This window comes from Schistocerca serialis, chromosome 9, assembly GCF_023864345.2.
Source record: "Schistocerca serialis cubense isolate TAMUIC-IGC-003099 chromosome 9, iqSchSeri2.2, whole genome shotgun sequence".
Lineage (NCBI taxonomy): Eukaryota > Metazoa > Arthropoda > Insecta > Orthoptera > Acrididae > Schistocerca > Schistocerca serialis.
The window spans coordinates 384,973,205-384,992,280 of NC_064646.1; the positions used below are offsets into that span (position 1 = coordinate 384,973,205).

Genomic DNA, 19,076 nt, shown 5'->3' on the forward strand with positions numbered 1-19,076 from the left:
CCTTGTTCAAAGTCAGTGAGGTGCTGATAATGGCATCTTTGTTGCCTTAAAGGCATTTCTGACTAACATCAATTCACCATATTCTATCTCAAAAGCAACTAATGCTCATGAGTGATACAGCATGTATTTAAATCAAACCTGATTTGCATCCTCATAGTGGTGCTACTAACACCACTCTTAAGTGACAGGAGCGAAGTTTGAATAGACATTGCCTTTTAGGTGTAGATAATGCCTACCAACTTTCATTTATGTCTCATGACTCCTTTATTGGTGTTGCAATTTTTTACAATTGCAGTATTTTGAACGTAGTGTTAGTCAATATATTTGTCACTAGATCAAAAATTGTCTGAAAGGCAGAGTGCAGTGCATTGTCCAAGATTGACTGTCTTTTACAGTCAACCAAATAATATCTGTTGTGTCCCAAGAGAGCATAATTAGACTGTTGCTGTTCATGTTATGTATTATGATTTAGTTGACGATATTAATTGCAGTCTTTTCACAAAATATTCATTTAACAATCAGAAGACTATCATGCAGAAATTGCAGTAATATCCAGTTATATTTTGATAATTTATCAGCTGGTGCAAAAACTGGCAAATACTCTTATTGTAGAGGGATACACAGTTGTGTACTTCACAAAAAATAGAAAGGTAATAAACTTTCACAATAGGATTTATAAGTCACAATTGGTTGGTTATGTCACACAAGTAACTTTGAGTAATAATGTGTACACACATGAACTGGAAAAGTGACATGGACTGTTATACGTAAAGGGTATGGCTGATATGACTCATAGATTGGATACTGGAGAACTTCAGTTTATCTACAACAGGTATCACTTACAACACTTCTATAGTTCAGGTGCTGAGGTCTATGGGACCCCATATGGGGGTGGAATAAGAGGGAATATTGACTTCACACAAAGAAGGGCAGTGTGAATGGCCACAGCTTTGTTTGACTGGTGAGAGAATGTACAGGAAATACTATTAAAACTTAACGAACAGCCATACAGGAGGCACCATGTATCTCAGATGAGTCTGCTTTGCAAACTTCAATAACCATCTTTCACGGCAGAAACTATGAATATTACTGTCCCCCGAGTCTGAATTACAGATAATGCACACAACACTAGGAATATAACTCACACAAAATCAATTACTCTCTTGACCCACTAAGCATGAATGGAACGGAAAGAAATCAAACTTCATCTTCTCTTCAGGCATTAGGCAGGAATTGCCTGTTACAGTTCCGATCTCTGTCGGGGTCTTCCTCTGTCTCTTCTCCCATGGCACTTATAATTTCTTGCTTCAAAGAAAGTCTTTCACTCTTCATTCTTTGCAGATGTTCACTCCATTTTCTTCTATAATCTCTAATTTTATCATTGGAGCTACGGATTTGCAGTTTTTCTCTAGTTTCTTGATTTCTTAGCCTGTCTTCTTTTGTGAAACCTTCTAACATCTCTAAGGAATTTCATTTGTTGTGCCTGAATTCGGCTTTCTTGCTTCTGGGTAAACACCAAGGCCTCACTTCCATACAGCAGTGTGGGAACTGCAACTGTTTTGTAAAATTTACTTTGAGTGTCTTTCCTGGTTTTTTTTTTAGGTTTCTGTTACTTGTTTCTCATACCTGGCTGGATTTATTAAGCTTAACTTCAATATCTCTGCTGTAGCCATATGTCATTTCACATCCAAGGTAACTGAAATGGTTTATTTGCTCTAAAATCTTTTAATCTATCACTATTTTGGTTCTTCCCCATGAAGGCCATGGTCTTAGTTTTTTCTTTTGAAATTTCCATGTTAAATTTTGTACTTGTTTTAGCAAGTAGATTTCTTTCTGAAGGTCATCTTCCTTGTCTGCTAGGACCACTGCATCATCAGCATACAGTAAATTATTTAAAAGAATGTTCCTGTCTAGGTAGATGCCTTTCTGAAATTCTGATTTCTATATACATATTATTTCATTAATGTAGATGTTGAACAAAGTTGGAGAGATGCAGCAGCCTTGTCGTACCCCTTTGTTAGTTGGTATTTCATTAGTTGTTTTATCATTGAGATCTAGAGTGATATTTGTGTCTTGCTGTAAACTTATTGCATTTACTAAATGCTTTGGATATCCGCGATTCGTCATTATTTCCCATAGTTTCTGTCTATTGACACTGTCAAAAGCTTTTTTAAAGTCAATAAAAGCAATGTGTGTTTCTTTATTATACTCTCTCTGTTTTTCTATTATTTGCTGTAGAATAAAAATTTCATCTACTGTGGGGCATTCTTTCCTGAAACCCATATGTCCTCCCGCAGTATTGCTTCTGGTATGTTTTTAAGTCCACTAAACTTATTCCTCTGTAATTACTGCATAGGCTTTTATCTCCTTTTTAAAAACTGATATCACTCTGTTTTCCTGTCTTTGGGAATACTCTTCTTGTTCCAACATTCATTGAAGAGATGTAGCAGTTGTTGGTGGAGCATCATTCCTCCACATTTTAATAATTCAGCATTAATGCCATCTTTTCCTGTTGCTTTTCTGTTCTTAAGTGATGTTAGTGCAAATGTTAATTTGTCAGACTATTTCATCTAATCCTTTCTCGTCTAGTTGTTCAATTTCAATTCCTTGTGCTGTATGATCGTACCACAATTCACTGTAATGATTCATCCAATGTTCTTCAATACTATTTATTTGTATCTTCTCTCATTCTCTTGTGTTTAAAGTTTTTAAAACCTTATATGGAATTTGTCGTGGATATCATGTTCAATATTAGAAATAAACCTATCCCAGTGTTCCTGATGTACTTTCATTAGTACGCATTAAATTATTTCTTCTCTCCTTATAGTATTGTTTGTTCTCAATAGTGGGGTTGCTCAAGTATTTTATATACGCATCCTGTTTTTCTTTGACAGCTTTCATTATATCCTCATTCCAAATTTTTAGTCCTTTTCTTTTCTGCATTTTTTTTCTTTTTTTTTTTACTGAGAGCTTCTCCTGCTACTCTACACACACTATTCTTCAGAGTTTGCCATTCTTCTTCCATATTATCTGTAGTTTGTAAGTTTGCTTGCTCTTCATTTAATCTCCTTTGGTGCAGGTGCCTGATACTGTCCTCTTCAAGCAAGCATATCTTATAAACACTTTGATCTTGTAGGTTTGTTACTCATTTCATTATTTTCTTCCATTTTGTAAACAGATCTATTCTGGAGGTTTGTAAGAAATGATCTGATCCTATACCTTGTTCTGCATAAACACTTGTATCCATAACTTGGCCCACTAGCTTACCATTTACTGAGATTTAGTCAATTATTGATCTAAGACCTCTGCTGGCCCAAGTATACTTGTGTATATCATTTTTCTTAAAAAGTGAATTTGTGATTTTTAAATTGTTGTAAGTGACGAAATCTCTTAGTAATTTTACATTTCCATTACACATTGGTTCTCCAAACGGACCTATAATGTTTGTTACTGGGGTTTTCCTATTCTGGCATTGAAATCTCCCATCATAATAATCAGATCAATAGCACTGTATTCACCCCATTTCCTGTAGTTCTTCATAGAAGCTTTTAGACTCATCTTTTTTTCCCTTCAGGTGCATATACACCTACAAAGGTGGCATTACCCCTTATATCAGTTTCAGCCTAACTAAATATTCTTCCATTATAATAGAAGGAAACATTCCACGTGGGAAAAATTATATATAAAAACAAAGATGAGGTGACTTACCGAACAAAAGCGCTGGCAGGTCAATAGACACACAAACAAACACAAACATACACACAAAATTCAAGCTTTCGCAACAATCTGTTGCCTCATCAGGAAAGAGGGAAGGAGAGGGGAAGACGAAAGGAAGTGGGTTTTAAGGGAGAGGGTAAGGAGTCATTCCAATCCTGGGAGCGGAAAGACTTACCTTAGGGGGAAAAAAGGACAGGTATACACTCCCACACACGCACATATCCATCCACACATACAGACACAAGCAGATGTCTGCTTGTGTCTGTATGTGTGGATGGATATGTGCGTGTGTGCGAGTGTATACCTGTCCTTTTTTCCCCCTAAGGAAAGTCTTTCCGCTCCCAGGATTGGAATGACTCCTTACCCTCTCCCTTAAAACCCACTTCCTTTCGTCTTCCCCTCTCCTTCCCTCTTTCCTGATGAGGCAACAGTTTGTTGCGAAAGCTTGAATTTTGTGTGTATGTTTGTGTGTCTATCGACCTGCCAGCGCTTTCGTTCGGTAAGTCACCTCATCTTTGTTTTTATATATAAATATTCTTTCACTTACGTATGTACAATCTTGAATGTCTTTTCCCATTTATTATGCAGGAGTAGTGTTACACCTTTGCTTGCTCTTATGTTTTTCAACACCACTATAGAACATAATGTAATCCCCTACATATCCATTTCCTTTTAATTTCTGTTTAGTTTCTGTGAGTGCTACAGCATTGATATTTGTGTTGCTTAGTATATTTACTAGTTCTACCTTCTTTTGGGAAATTCCTCTCACATTCCATGCTGCTACTTTGATGTGCCCATTTATCCATTTTTGTTTGTCCTTTTTCTTAGCCTTGTCATTTACCTTTGAGACCATCCTGTTTCCAAGGCTCATTTGGGTTCTGGGAGTGGTCTGTGTTTTCGGAGAGTTCGTTACCAGCCATCTGCTCAGCCCCCTTCTAGGAGGACCCGGATTTTCTTTCGGGGTTATCTCCCTTAGCCGATATGTTCCGGTTTTTCCAAGGTGCCGGAAATAAATTCGCCTTCATCCTCTCCCATTGGCTTTGTAGTCTGTTTCCACTGTGTGTCATACATTGCCAAGGGATCTCACGACTCATGCCTTCTAGGATGTGGGAGTAGGGTCTGTTGACAGAGCTGCATTGAAATCCTTGAGGTCTGATGGATTTCTCAAATATCAGTGGATATTTCTCAGAGCTTTGTTTCTGCAAACAGGTATCGGCAGCCCGAGCAGAGGGCTGAGACAAAAGCTGTGTGAAAGACTGGATCAAGTGGTAGCAGCCCGAGCAGAGACTCCGGGGTCATTTGCCAACCTTTGATTGTTGGAGAATAGAAAAGAGAAATGAAAGGCACCCTCAGGCCTCGAAACCTAATACTATTGGGGTCGAAAGACAGATTTGGCCAAGGGAGGCCGATAGGGAAGAAAACAGAAGAAGCCTGACAAGTAAGTGGAAGTAATGTCAGACTTAGCTCAGGGCCTATGTGGTTGCCACCCACATACTTCCAAGACAGGAGGCCCCCCTTGGGGGACTACTCTGTCTGGAATCTCATGAACTGACCTGTCTGGTATGGGTGACCCTACTGGGAGCATAGCTCAGTGGATCACTGATACACACAAACTTTCCCACCAATGTTAAGGTGGTAGTCCTTGACGAGGAGAAACCAAACTATACAGCAAAATAAGACGTACCTTTTGCTGCACACTTTAGTGTTTAACCGAGCACAGACTAGATGAAGCTTTAGTTTATCTACAGAAGCTCTTAGCTGTATACACTACACTGAACTAAAGGGGGCATTAAAAGATTCCCCACCCTCCTCACTATAAATTTCACTGGGGGAACATAATACAATTCACTGACCAACACTGCAGCTGACTGTTTTGTTCCTCAAAACAATTTCAAACACATGATTACTGGTATCAGACTTATTATTGTCCTTACCTCTACACTTTAGTGAGTCCTACACATCTTTCTGAGCACAAGTGAAAGCCATTACAGTTTTGGTGAGACTGTGTATCATCAGTATTAGGTTTGTATACTACGTAACATTCCAAGTTTTTGCAACATTATTTAGTTTGGATGCATTACAAGAGGTAGCTGGTGTAGCTGTATTGGTTCACTCCCTCCGTTTGTATTTTCAGGGCTGAGACAAAAGGTCCGCGAAAGATTGGATCTAATGTATCCTCACCAGGTTTCTTTGCCTTACTGCACAATACGAAGATGGTAACCATGACATATAAATTTTTCTTCCCTGAAAGAAGACTGCTTGTCTCATTCACAATTGCCAAAACAATGAACACACACATCTGTGGATATAACAAAGTTAATCAAATTCAAGGATAGCGAGATATTTTGACTTTACAGCCTGAAATACTGTAGCTAGATATTTGACATCCCTTAGAAGCAGCAAAGCATGCATGCTGAGTCATTATGAATCAAACATTGGAACAAAAATTATTTTCTTTTCTAGTTTCTGGATGACATTGTTCCTATTACATTCATATTCCAGTAACATTTTTATGAGCAGCGCATCTGCCTTTCAACTGAATCCAGAAATCAATATTCACTGACATTAATATCTTTCAGCTCATTTTTACAAAATCCTAATTCAGCTGCCCACGGTTCTCAATGAGATACCTAGTTATTCTGGAATGCTGCAATTAATATGATAAGGCATTGCATCATTACCAGTTTTGACAATGTATTATCATTAAATGAACACCTCTTTGGAAAAGACAAGCAAGGATATAAAGTTTTAACAGTCGTGGGCAACAAAGCCATTAGAGATACAACATAAATGCAGACTGGGAAGGCTCATGTCCTTTTCAAAAGGAACCACCCAAGTCCAGTGTACGAATCACTGTGAAACTAATTTGAATGAATATGGTAACAATTTTGGTATTACAAATTACTTTATTTACAAGCATATTCTGCACAGTGCATAAATAATTGTAAGATTTTATCTCTAAGTAACTAGTGCTTGTGTATAAATTAATTTATTTTTTTAAGTATATGCTGCATAAAACTGAAAGACAGAATGAATTGTTAAACCCGTAAAGGGACAGAAAGGTTAGGGATGAGATAAAACTCCGTGCAGCCAATAGAAACACATCTACCTTTTTGTAGAAGATCCTTCTTCCACAAGGTAAAAAAAACTACTTTGGATCTTGACCAAGATACTATATTAGCCTACTATCTGACGTCACCTGCTGCTCCTTTCCAATTTTCCCCAACGAATTACTCTTTCCTACCTGAAAAAGAAACAGTTAGGTGACCTGTTTTAAAAATTAGTATCGTAAGTACTGGGATTTGTATCTGCTGAACTATTAATGTCCAGCCTATCTGTCTCTATAATTTTATTTTGTCTTTCACATTAATGTAAAATGCTAAATATCACCGAAGAAACATAATGTATATGAATAAGCAACTGCCATACCGGTCACTGAAGTAGGAGGTATCTGACTCATACTAAAAATGTGAGATTCTTTGCTGTACCATAATAATTTAAAATGAGATATTTGAGTAAAAGTAATGCATTTAAGTTATTGACAGAACAATCCTTGATACAAATACAGATCTAAGCAACCAATGTCCAAAACTACTGTCCCCATCTAATATTCAGAGATAATCAATTTCAATTTAATACCACTCCAAATTATCTTATTCATCTACCAACACCAACTTAGTAATAGAGCTGCATGACTGGTTAAGTTGCCACAGATTATTCCAAATGCTAACTGGGCTTCTTGGGGAGTTGACACAAAAACAGGATGACTGCAAATGCCTAGGTTAATACATCAGCTGAGTACTTTTCAACTGTATGGCTCAATAACAGCCCCACTGAGAGTCAAACTTATCAAGTCATGCACAGTACATCTGACATGCTTCTGCTACACTTATGAATAGCTCTTCATATCATGCAATATAAATAAAGCTCTCAGTTTGTTAAAATTATTTTAATCAAACAATCTACATTGCAGGGCAAGTTGTAGATATTTCATTTGGTGACAGTTACTGTTATTTTATAAGACAATTAGGTGAGCGCAGGAGGCGATGGTGTGGAGCACACCACTCTGGATGTGTGTAACAGTGCTGAGTTCAGTGCAGTTGCTTGTGGTTTTATGGCAAAAGCTTATTGAAATAATTAATACAATTTTACCAATCACTGTTTTCCTAAGGGCAATGTTCTAAAAAAATTCTCACTTTGTTATACACCGAAATGAAAAACAATCTGTCCTCAAACACAATAGTTTATAAAGGTTTTACTACCCTCCTTAAATCCTGTCTAACAGCCAGCAGTACTGCAATAACCTTGTTAGTCAGTGCTTTCCGTCCCGATGCTGTCTGTAAATCTGAGTGACCCCCCCCCCCTTCACCGAAGGAAGCTTCTTGAGAATCAAATACCTGTACATCAAACATCCGGATTTCAATCTTCTTCACTCCAGTAAACTCAGCCATACAACTGCAGTGAAGCGGTACAGACATTGCCACTTATTTCACATAACTGTCTGTTGGGTATCTTCCCGGGGTCCCTGTAAGGTCTGCATCAGACTGACTCCAAAACAATTAAGTGAATGAAATATGCACTTCAATTTTTCCTTTCATTGGTTATTTATATTTTTGAGACCATTATTGCACAAGAACTGTATCTTTGTGATGACATAACAGCATCAAAAGCTGAACGTCAACTAAGAACTTTCGTTGCAAAACTTTGTTTCTACAAATTTTGTACACTGTGTATTAAGGAAAGTATTACTTTGTGGTGCCTATAACACACAAACTGCTTATAACAGTCTAAATCAGACCACATGTAATTAAGTGTTCGACTGATTTGGAATCATTACACAACAATGCTGCACCTATTGGGCGTACTGAGATGTGTTGCACCCTTAAAACAAATATAACGGTTTCTGGAGCTAGCCATATGCATATTCATGAAGTATAGAAAGAAGCTTCACCTGCTTACAAAACCAAGATAAGTGGTGAAATTCTTTTGTTTTAAAATCTTGGTTTCATAACTAATGGAGGAAATATACAACACAAGTTACTTGTGATCTGTATTCGAACAATGCTTATGTTACAGGACATACATTTAAAATATTGTTTAGTAAAATGATAAACTCAAAATTGAAAAACTTTAATAAGCAATAACATTTACAAATATTGTAAACAACAAACTGACACAGTCTTCACATAAAAAACTTCATCATTACAGTTTCATGTCCAGATGGGCTTGTCACAAACCACTGAGCACTGTTAACTATCAGCTGCAGCAAGTCTTTGCATGTCTAGTTGACTCTGTGCAATGTCTGCAAGTGCATCTTGGATCTGCTGCAGCAGGGCCTCACCACGCCGCACCACTTCTTCTAGCTGCTCACCTGCTTCCTTGTTCTCCTGTTCTAACAAGCGCAAGCTGTTACACTGCAAAAGAAATCAGCACACTAATGTATAACAAAGGAAAATGGTAAATGTGAATATTCCACAAGAGTACAGGCAGCTGATGTACTACTGCTTACCCGGGCTAACGAAAAGATACTTGCACATTATTAATAAGCCACAGTGAATACAAAACAATATATACAGTAAATAAATAATATGGAGGGTGGGGAATTAAGCAATGTTGCTCCACAGGGAAGCAAATACAATACATAATGATAGTTCTATTGTACAGGTTATTCTACATGATGGGTCCATTTTTAAACCTTCATATTTATTCAAGTACAAATCCAAAATGAACAAGCTTTATACCAATGAAAAGAGGAAGTTACAAAGTTCCTTTCTTTCATAATGTTAGATATCAATTTAATAAATGTAATAATTTGTAATTAAATAATAATTAGAAATGTGATAAATGTTTAATGTGGCCACTGTTGGCTGCATGGGAAACATCAAAGTGTTATACAAACTCGGCCCACACACACTACAGCATATCTGCTGTTACTGTGTGCATGGCAGCAGTGATCCAGTTCCGCAGATCGTTCAAAGTGGTCGACAGAGGTGGGATGTGAACAGCTTCCTTCACATAACCGCATAAGAAATAGTCGCAGGGTGAGAAATCAGGAGATCTTGGCAGCCAGAAGTGCAGAACCAGGTCCTGAAGTCCCCTGTGACATATCCAGCACTGAGGAAGGGAATCATTCAAAAGCCTCTTACATCACAGTGCCACTGGGGCAGAGCTCCATCCTGTTGGAAAATGGAGTCCTGGGAATCTTCCACAACTTGATGGAACAGCCATTGTTCCAACATGTCCAGACACGTGATTCACGTTACAGTTCTTTTTGCAAAGAAAAAGAGTCCATAAACCTCTGTATAGGATACGACACAGAACACGATCTTCGATGATTCTCTTTCGTGTTGTAATGGTGAATGTGGATTTTCCAAACCCCACATGCAAACACTGTGTCTTGACTTTTCCACTAAGATGGAATGTTGCTTCATCGCAAAAAATTACATGCTGTAGAAATGTGTCATCCTCCATCTTTGCTAGCACATAACCACAAAATGTGAGACGTAGACATTATCCTCCAACACATGTGGGCGGCCTGTGCTTGTCCCTTTGCGAACACTCCAAGACTGTTTAAACTGCTTAAACCAATGGCTAATGCTTTTGCAAGTTTTTGGTTGAATACCGAATTTGGTACGAAATGCTAGCTGCACTGCAATCTGCAACTCACTTTTTGCAAACTCAAGAACACAGAAAACCTTGTACTCCACAGTCGCCATCTCGCTCACAACTGACCGTGAAACGGAATGACGGCTCTATTGCCGCGCGAAATCTACAACCGCTTCTGAAACCATCACCACCCACCCCCAAAAACTTTGAAACTTCCTCTTTTCATTGGTATAAGGCTTGTTCATTTTGGATTTGTACTTGAATACCTACGCATTTCTGAAAATGGGTCCATCATTTAAAATAACCCTATGTAATGTAACACTTTTATTATGATTAATGAGCAGTTGGTGAATCAGATTATCTGCAAAACCTATGCACAAGCCACAATGGAAACAAATTTTAGCAAAGCTGAAGGTCTGCGTAAAAGTGACATGTTGAACCCCCCTTCCATTTTCCAATACTGAACTGACGTAAACATTTGGCTTCGATGCCAGTCAATTTTTTACCACAACCAGATTTTCTGCTTCCACATACATTGGCTTTGCTAACTCACAACCAAACTGTCACCTTCCAACCTAGCCTAGACCTCGGGCTGCACTACAAATCAGTCTGTCATCAAAATCAAGATTTTTGGGGAGTCCAGTACGTAACTTTAGGCGAAGGCTCCACAAACACCCAGCATGTTCAAGACACTACAACATATACAACAAAATTATGTTTCTGATAAAACTAGTTACCAAATACAGTAACAGTCCAATAAATGTGATGTTACTGAAAACCTCGGAGGATCTCATAGTTCCATGCCACAATTAGTCAGCAGCCATCAATCAAGGCAAATGTCAGTTTCAAATAAAGTGTGTCTTCAGCTGTCAGAGGCTGCAGTTGTGTGTGTTTGTCTCTCGTCTATTTTCAACAAAGGTCTTGATGGCTGAAAGCTTATATTCTGACACTTTTTGTTGTGTCTATCTGCGACACAGCATCTCTGCTATATGGTGAGCAGCAACTTTCCTTTTCATAATACTATTTCGGAAGAACTGATACATAACAATACCATGTATAAAAATAGCTGCCACATGGATTTTGCAAAAATGGTTCAAATGGCTCTGAGCACTATGGGACTTAACAGCTGTGGTCATCAGTCCCCTAGAACTTAGAACTACTTAAACCTAACTAACCTAAGGACATCACACACATCCATGCCCGAGGCAGGATTTGAACCTGCGACCGTAGCAGTCGCACGGTTCTGGACTGCGCGCCTAGAACCGCGAGACCACAGCGGCCGGCGGATTTTGCATGTGTATCCAACACAACAATTTGAGATCACAATATTGAGCAAAATATAACTGTTAGAAAAGAAAAAAGAAAATAAGAATTATAATAAGAAGGAGGTACGTGGGACTACTGAGATGCACAAAATTAAATTTGAAGTCCTATCTAATGACAACGAAAGTTTCAGAACAGAGACCAGAAACTAAAATTATGGGCCAACACATCAGGAATTACTCAACAGGTTATGCATGCACACCTGCGACAGCCTGGAACCACACTAGAGATTGCTCTACTGGTGTCCGAAACACCTCAGGTGGGATATGGACCAGCTGTCATGACGCACTTCACACACTGCTTGAAGATCGCACATTGCACCCAGCACTCTCAGCCATGGTAACAGCGACTTCAACAATATGTGGCACAAATGGCCATCAGCCTCTTCCATGAGCAAGTCCCAAATTACCAGATAATTTGAACCTCCGAATCACGTTCTTCAACCCTGATGCAGAAAGAGGACCTCTCCGCATTCCTTTCATGCATTGGCCTCACATAATGCAGCAGAACTGTTGATGCTGTTTTGATAGAACAGCTTTATGAACAAATCCCAGAACCACATTGACTGTGTGCAACTATAAAGCATAACAAAGCTTTTGTGTCAACCATGTCACCATACCCATACTTGAGCCCAATGTAGTCAGGACATTAACGCTACTAATGACACAAATCCTGTAATGTACAGTCTGAACATCATTTCTGTAAAGTTGGGTGACCACACAGTAAGTAGTTTTCAATCTACAATGGCTGAAGTAGCAAAAATTATGATTATAACCAGCCTGTATTTAGAAGAAATACCTTTTTTTATGTGGAGTCATAGCTGCACTGGCTTTGGAAAATGAACACTCACTAGACACAGATGTTGCAATGACAATAAGATCATGCAGCATAGAGATTACAAGAGTTTTGATAGAGGCCAATGACAATACTTGCTGGAAACACACCGCCAACGCCCTCTCAGCTGCCAATATTTAGAATCGCTGCCACAGGCCAGAGGGCCAGTTTAGCCAGTTAGTTCGAGTCTGTACGCTGTGGAGTTCCAGCGTATCACCAAGATGGAGCCACAGACTTAGACTCTCGTACAGAGACAGGCAGCACATATCAACCTTATGGTAAACATAGCAGACTTCTACTTCAACAGTATTGAGGCTACACGGACTATACAGAAGAGAGCTTGTCCTACAGCACATGGAAACTTACGTTAAGTAGTTCTTTGTTTACAAATAAAGAACAGTTAATTGCATGCAGTTTGTGTTATAGAACGACAATATTGGCCACCAACCAACGTTGTCTCCTTGTTTCCCGTGGTACAGCTCTACAGAGACAAGACAACATAAAAGCAGCTAAAGATAATATGACAGAATATTTGCACAGACATGGAAAAATAACTCTTTTTCTTCCCATACTAGAAATGGGTTGCTTTTTAACGACATTGCATGAATTGACATACAAAGATATAACTCGTCACATTAGTGTGCTTCCTTTTTGTTTTTGTTGCTCCAGCTGTCTTTGATCTTTCCAAATCTGAATTCCTCTGTTACAGTACACAAAGAAGCATCTTCCTCGATTCACTTGAGTAGCAATGGTTGCATTTTAAGCTCCAATTCAATACAAGTACTTTTTTTTTACTCAAAGCACTTGGCATCAAAACAAAATTATCCAATACTTACTTGTATTTACTCTTATCAGAACATGCCTAGATGCAGCCAGTGGTCAAACAATATACAATAATCATTCCCCACAAACCACGGTTGAGAAAAACCCAGGTATTTAAGAAACCAAGAAAAGAACAAACCAGTGGCTAAAATTGGACTTTTATGGGTTTTATTGTTTTTTTTTTTTTTGGGAGTTTTGTATCAATGATTAAACAGTTCAACGTAAACACCTGTGATTCACTTATTCAAAACACTAACCAATTCTTACAAATATTTTATTAGTTCCCCGTTCCCCACCCTGCCCGCACTGTATCGAATGAGGGAATCTTCTCTGAAATGCCAAAATTAAGAAATAATTTGAAAGAGTGAGAAATTAGCGAAGATCTATAAATTTCTACATCCAAACTAAATTGCAGTTTACAGTCATTGCGATTCTGCATAAAGTTAAAGTTAGTTTTCTGTAAGTGTAAATTTATTTAACTGAGTTCTTACATGGTATAGAAAATTGAAACAATATTAATTAAATTCTACTACTAGTCAATAGTTGCCTTCAATAAATGATTGCACTTCTTAATTTGCATAAAGCTAATTTCATAAAATGTTGTATGTTAAAGTATCATAATGAAACACAGTAGGATTTTTGGGTTGAGTTAAATCACAACAACCTTGCTACAAAGTACTACATATTGCAGCAACAGATTCCATGACCATTAAGGCAACATTATAGTGAAAGAAATAATGAAAATTGCATAGTAGGTTGTTGGTGAGGAGAAAAATACTGATTTGTAGGCTTAGGAAATTCACTACAGTCTATTGTTGAGCATGGATGTCTTAGTTGTCACACATCATGAATCAATTGTGTACTGTGCCCACAGTGCACCAGTTTTAAAGGAGTATGGGGCATGAGCTTGAATCTCATGTGTCCACACACCATGTCATAGGCATCCACAACAATGAGCTGGAGGTGAACCTTTCCTATCCTAAATTGTGGGGTAATGAATCTAAAAATAACTGCCTGCAATCCATGCGAATGGCAGATTTATCATTACGGAGAGGGGTGGAAAGACCAGTGACTTTATGAATCAGAATATAACTGTTTGCTTCTCTGGCAGACTGTAGAGGAGAAATAGTGCTGTATCAGTTTCGGCACTTCGAATCACGTTCAGTGTGAACCAACACAGAACAGTACTGAAATAATGCCCAGAATTTCTCTATCATGTCCTTGCATAGCCCTTACCAAGCTGCAAGAAATGCTAGGTCACCACTCTAGCACACAAAGGTAACTGCAGATTCACAGGACGTTCCTCCAATGGCCGTTTAACAATCACAGCTGTAGTATACATCTGGTTGAAATCTGACTATTATTTCCAGGACACTACCCTTTTCCTTGATGTGTAACGTCTCACAAAAACAGCAGCAAATCTTTTTTTCTGTGTGTAAACAAAACCTGTGATGGCTCTAAGACTGCCTCAAGTTTTAAATGGAAGATAGATTTAACCAGTCTGTAGAACAAAACCCTTTTATTTGGTAAGTGTGCTCATCTGTGCTTCATATGTGGACACAAATGTAACAGTTTGAAAAAGAAAAAGCAATTTCATGCAAAAGAAACAAGAAGTGTGAAATTTTGATGTCAAAAATGATGTCCCCTCTACATGTTGGCTTCTTCAATTCTCTGAGTGCAACACAAATAAGTAGACATCATAGTTATGAATTCTGCAACCCATGTGGTATGGCTGCACACACTAGGGAGACAAAAACCATTGTGATTCAGTCCTAAACTTAACTCTGTTCTCAGGCCAATTTGAGTACAGGTTTGGGAGGTTTTCCGCATTAGTCTAGATGAATATTTGTTACACTGCATGCAAAGCACCCATGACTGTAGCTTTCGTAACACATTTTGTCCATCTGTAATTATACCAGTAAACAATTAGAAGTTGAAGATATGAATATGATCCGACATGGTTCAATGAAAAATTTTTGTATGAAAAGTTGTATAGGCAACATTTATATGTTTCTCCACTTTGCGTAGGATAAATCAATGGCACTTTCTGCCAGGCACCCAATGCCCATCAAAATTTCCTCTGTGGTCTGACACTTTCGGTTTCCCATTTTTAATCTTCGGCATTAATTTAAACAATTTATTTTGCATGCATTAATGAATTATGTTTACATTTTAGGTACAAATGTATTTAACCTTCATTAATACACAGGGCGAATATCAATCATTTAGTATATGAAAAGTTTTGTGCACTTCTTGGCAGAGTTAGACCCAGGCACAGATCTTCATATTGGAAGAATCAGTTAAATAAAGAATGTCAAGCTCAAAATCTCGCTCCTCCTTTAATAAATTTCCCCAATGATCGAGGACCATGCACTAACTGTAGTCAGTTTCTAACCACCTTGTGCCCTTGACATACTCTAGTGGATACAACGTATGAACCAAAATACAAATGATGAAAATGTTTTCCTGTGATAGTTACACCCCATAAATCTTGGTTATGGGGACAGACTGATTTGTAGGTTTGGCAAGAAAGTGACAACTCGACTGAGTTTGCAGAACTAACAAATGGGAATATGGACTAAAAGTTTCTTTAACATAGTCCAAAATCTACAGTGAATGAAGAGGAATAATCTGTACTAGTCACTGGCTCTGACCAGCTTTGCAGGAAACAGTTGACAAATGTCATACAGATGACAAATGCAACAATATTAGTCACAAATTTTTTAAACAGGCTAAACCAAAGATTCGTTATGCACCACAACCAGGTTTGTTGCTTTTGTATCTGTTGGTTTTGTCAACCAACAACCAAACTTTGAAGACTGATACCAAAATGATATGTCATAGCAGCAATTAATATTACGTAACTGATCAAAGCAGGCCACTGATATTGCATATTCCTCTTGCTCCTCTACATCCAGTTCAGATTTAATGCACTTTATCATTATAAATGACTAATGGTGCAAGATACTGTCATTAATAATAATTTTATAACAGACCAGACCTGGTAAATATTTTGATGCAAACATATCAAATGTTGCTCATGGAAAATAAAAAGTGGGGAGAGGGACATAACTTTCTAAATTACCACTAATTGAACACAATCTACTAATGGCAACCCATTATCCTGTAGAAACAGAAATTTGAGTAGTGCGGCAGCAAAAATTGATTACGTTGACTGATCTGCCTGATGCAATTACCTGAACAGAAATTGATATGAAAAGGCAATTTACAATGTGCATCGCGAACTTATTTTTAGCTGTCTCAAGAATCATGTTAAGGCAGTATTTGCAAAAGATGTAATTAATTTTAACACACAATTTGAATATTTAAACTGGGAAATCTTATACCCGTACATAAGAGGAGTAAGTATACCAATGTCATACCAATTCAATTCCAGAAAGTTTTCTTACGTCAAAGACAATAGTTTAGCTCAGAAAAAGCTTAAAAATGTCAAGCCACTGCCTTTTCCACCAGAATTCATAACAGCCTTTACTCCCCAATGAAGCTTATTTAAGTTCTTACAGTACATTTCCATGAAAATGTGGTGCATTAAACCAATCATCCTGCATGAATAAACCTATAGTTCAAATATCATATAGCTCTCTCATGACAGTAGAGCCATGCAGAATTTTTTCACAAATATTAAGTCAAAATCAACCAACTGTTGACTGAATGGGAGTCATACCTTTCACAAAAGTGACATGTACTTCAATGTCCTGGTATTTATATATATTTTCCTGGGCAATCCAGCTATTCTCACTACGGGGAAGGAACAGGGTAAGATTTTTCTAATGGAATACCTCACCACGTACCTATGAGTCATTTCATGAGATCGTGTACTTTTTGTTGTTCACTTAATCGCACTTCCTTTCGTAATTACACCTATTTACAACTTTAAACATCGTAAGTAGGAGAATGATGTGTATGTTGCCAAAGTGAACATCTCTATCTTCTGTGGCACTACAGGTTTTGAGCATCGCATTAGTTCACGAGTGTAGGCTAATGTTGCATTAACATATAGCCAATCTACCTACATGATAGGATTATTGGACTCTATTCTGTATGGTACTGCAAGAAAGGTACTCATTAAAGGAAACCACGTGTCCATCGAAAATTAACAAGATTGTTAGGGAAGAGGAACCAAGTGGATTAATGTACAGGTATAGTAGCAGTGTAACAATCTGGGAAACATACCTGCAATTCCGTTGAGGAATCATCATTTGGCAAGGATTCAATCAAGACATCTATATCTTTAGCACATCTAGCGATTAACGTAGCAAAAAGCTGCGCATAATCTGGAACAAATAAAACCGTTGGTATTCTAATAATTTAATCTAAAACTGGAACAAACCAAATTAATGTGAAGCAGTGCTCACCTTCTTGCTGTTGTTGTGAAGGTGTCTGGGACCCGCTTCTATCAAATCCAGAAAATTTACTGGGTGTTGAATATTGTTGTAGGATGCCAATACTGTTACAGAAGTGATCGGCTTGCTACAAAGAGAGATTGTAACAATTTAGAGACGAAAACAATACATTCAATTTATTTTACGACTACAGCACAACAAACCTGATTAATCGTATCTTGAAGTTGTGTTAATCTATCCGCCATGGTTATATTTATTTACCTACGGTACACTCACTACCTATCCCAGAGCGTCTTATACAGTAAACAACTCACATCCAACTCCTGCCACTTCCCTTACAATACCAAACACGAAACACTCAAAAGTCAAAACACTGCACACGGTTGGTGTTCAACCGAACGATTATCGATGTTATATTTATCGATAGTTCAACATCGATGCAATGTTCCGATATACGCAAGCTCGCAACCTCCTGCGTGTGCTGAAACGTTGGATGTCGTGCAGGGTGCAGACGCCAGACACCTTGAAGCGAACATATGCGAATGCCTCGATATTAGAGACGGGAAGTTAACTAGAAGTTCCACTCCAAATGCTACCGTTGGTAGCTGAAATATTAGGAAGCTAACGCTTGGCGCGCTGTGTGCTACTTCATTCTCTTCGTAGCGTAGTAGTAATCGTAGCTTTGTTCTTAAGTGACTTCTTCCACCACGAGTGTAATTAAGCAGTTTGAGTGTTCAGAGTACAGACACGTATATCCTTACAATAAAAATCTCACTGAGGTGCTGCGTTTGTAATCGTGAAGAACTCACGGAAAACTGTTTGTCAGGACGTTTACCATTTGCACACAAAATACGGAGCAAGTGGAAAGAGGTGATTTTTTTTTTACCCTTTAAAGACTTTCAAAGACGGAAGCACGAAATGGAGAAGTCGACAAGTTCATAGTTTCTTTAAGAACAATGGGTATAAAGCTGCTGCTCACAGTTTTAAGACATTGTCTATGTCATCGTTAGGGCTATTTTATATTTTGGTCTAAAGGTAAGAGTGCCAGGTATTAAAAGCTTCAAGGCAGCAATAAAACCACAGGAGCAAGGATGAAGTTGCATCATCTGTCGGGCTGACTGACTGTATTGGCTATCTGCCAACTAGAAATACCCATAATATTTCCTCTTCTATTGATCACGTGATTACAAATATAGATTGTTTTGAGGCTACTGTACTAAATAGTTTCGTAGCTGACCACTTTGCTCAGTTAATTGCTTTCAATGATTTAATGACCCAAGATTGTCAGTTGAACGTAAGAGAAAAATTTTAGATGCAAAATTTGCACTTCTAAAACGTAGCTTAGCCTCAGAAAATTGGGACACTGTTTTCTCTGGTCAAGGGTAAACAATCAACGGAAAGGTTTTTTTT

At 38.0% G+C, this 19,076-nt stretch overlaps 1 protein-coding gene across 2 annotated transcripts; it reads right to left on the reverse strand.

The window, feature by feature from the left end:
- Positions 1-8,831: 8,831 nt before the first annotated feature.
- On the reverse strand, positions 8,832-18,071 carry LOC126419277 (mediator of RNA polymerase II transcription subunit 21). Of its 2 annotated transcripts, none has more exons than XM_050086447.1 (4): positions 17,870-18,071; positions 17,679-17,793; positions 17,497-17,597; positions 8,832-9,104 (listed from the first exon to the last, which is right to left on the reverse strand). In XM_050086447.1, exons 1-4 carry the CDS (start codon positions 17,909-17,911, stop codon positions 8,967-8,969), a joined length of 396 nt encoding a protein of 131 aa, XP_049942404.1. In that variant the 5' UTR covers positions 17,912-18,071; the 3' UTR covers positions 8,832-8,966. The 2 variants fall into 2 exon arrangements, with proteins under 2 accessions (XP_049942404.1, XP_049942402.1); XM_050086445.1 differs by having other exon boundaries at positions 8,832-9,131; positions 17,870-18,064.
- Between the last annotated feature and the right edge of the window lie 1,005 nt (positions 18,072-19,076).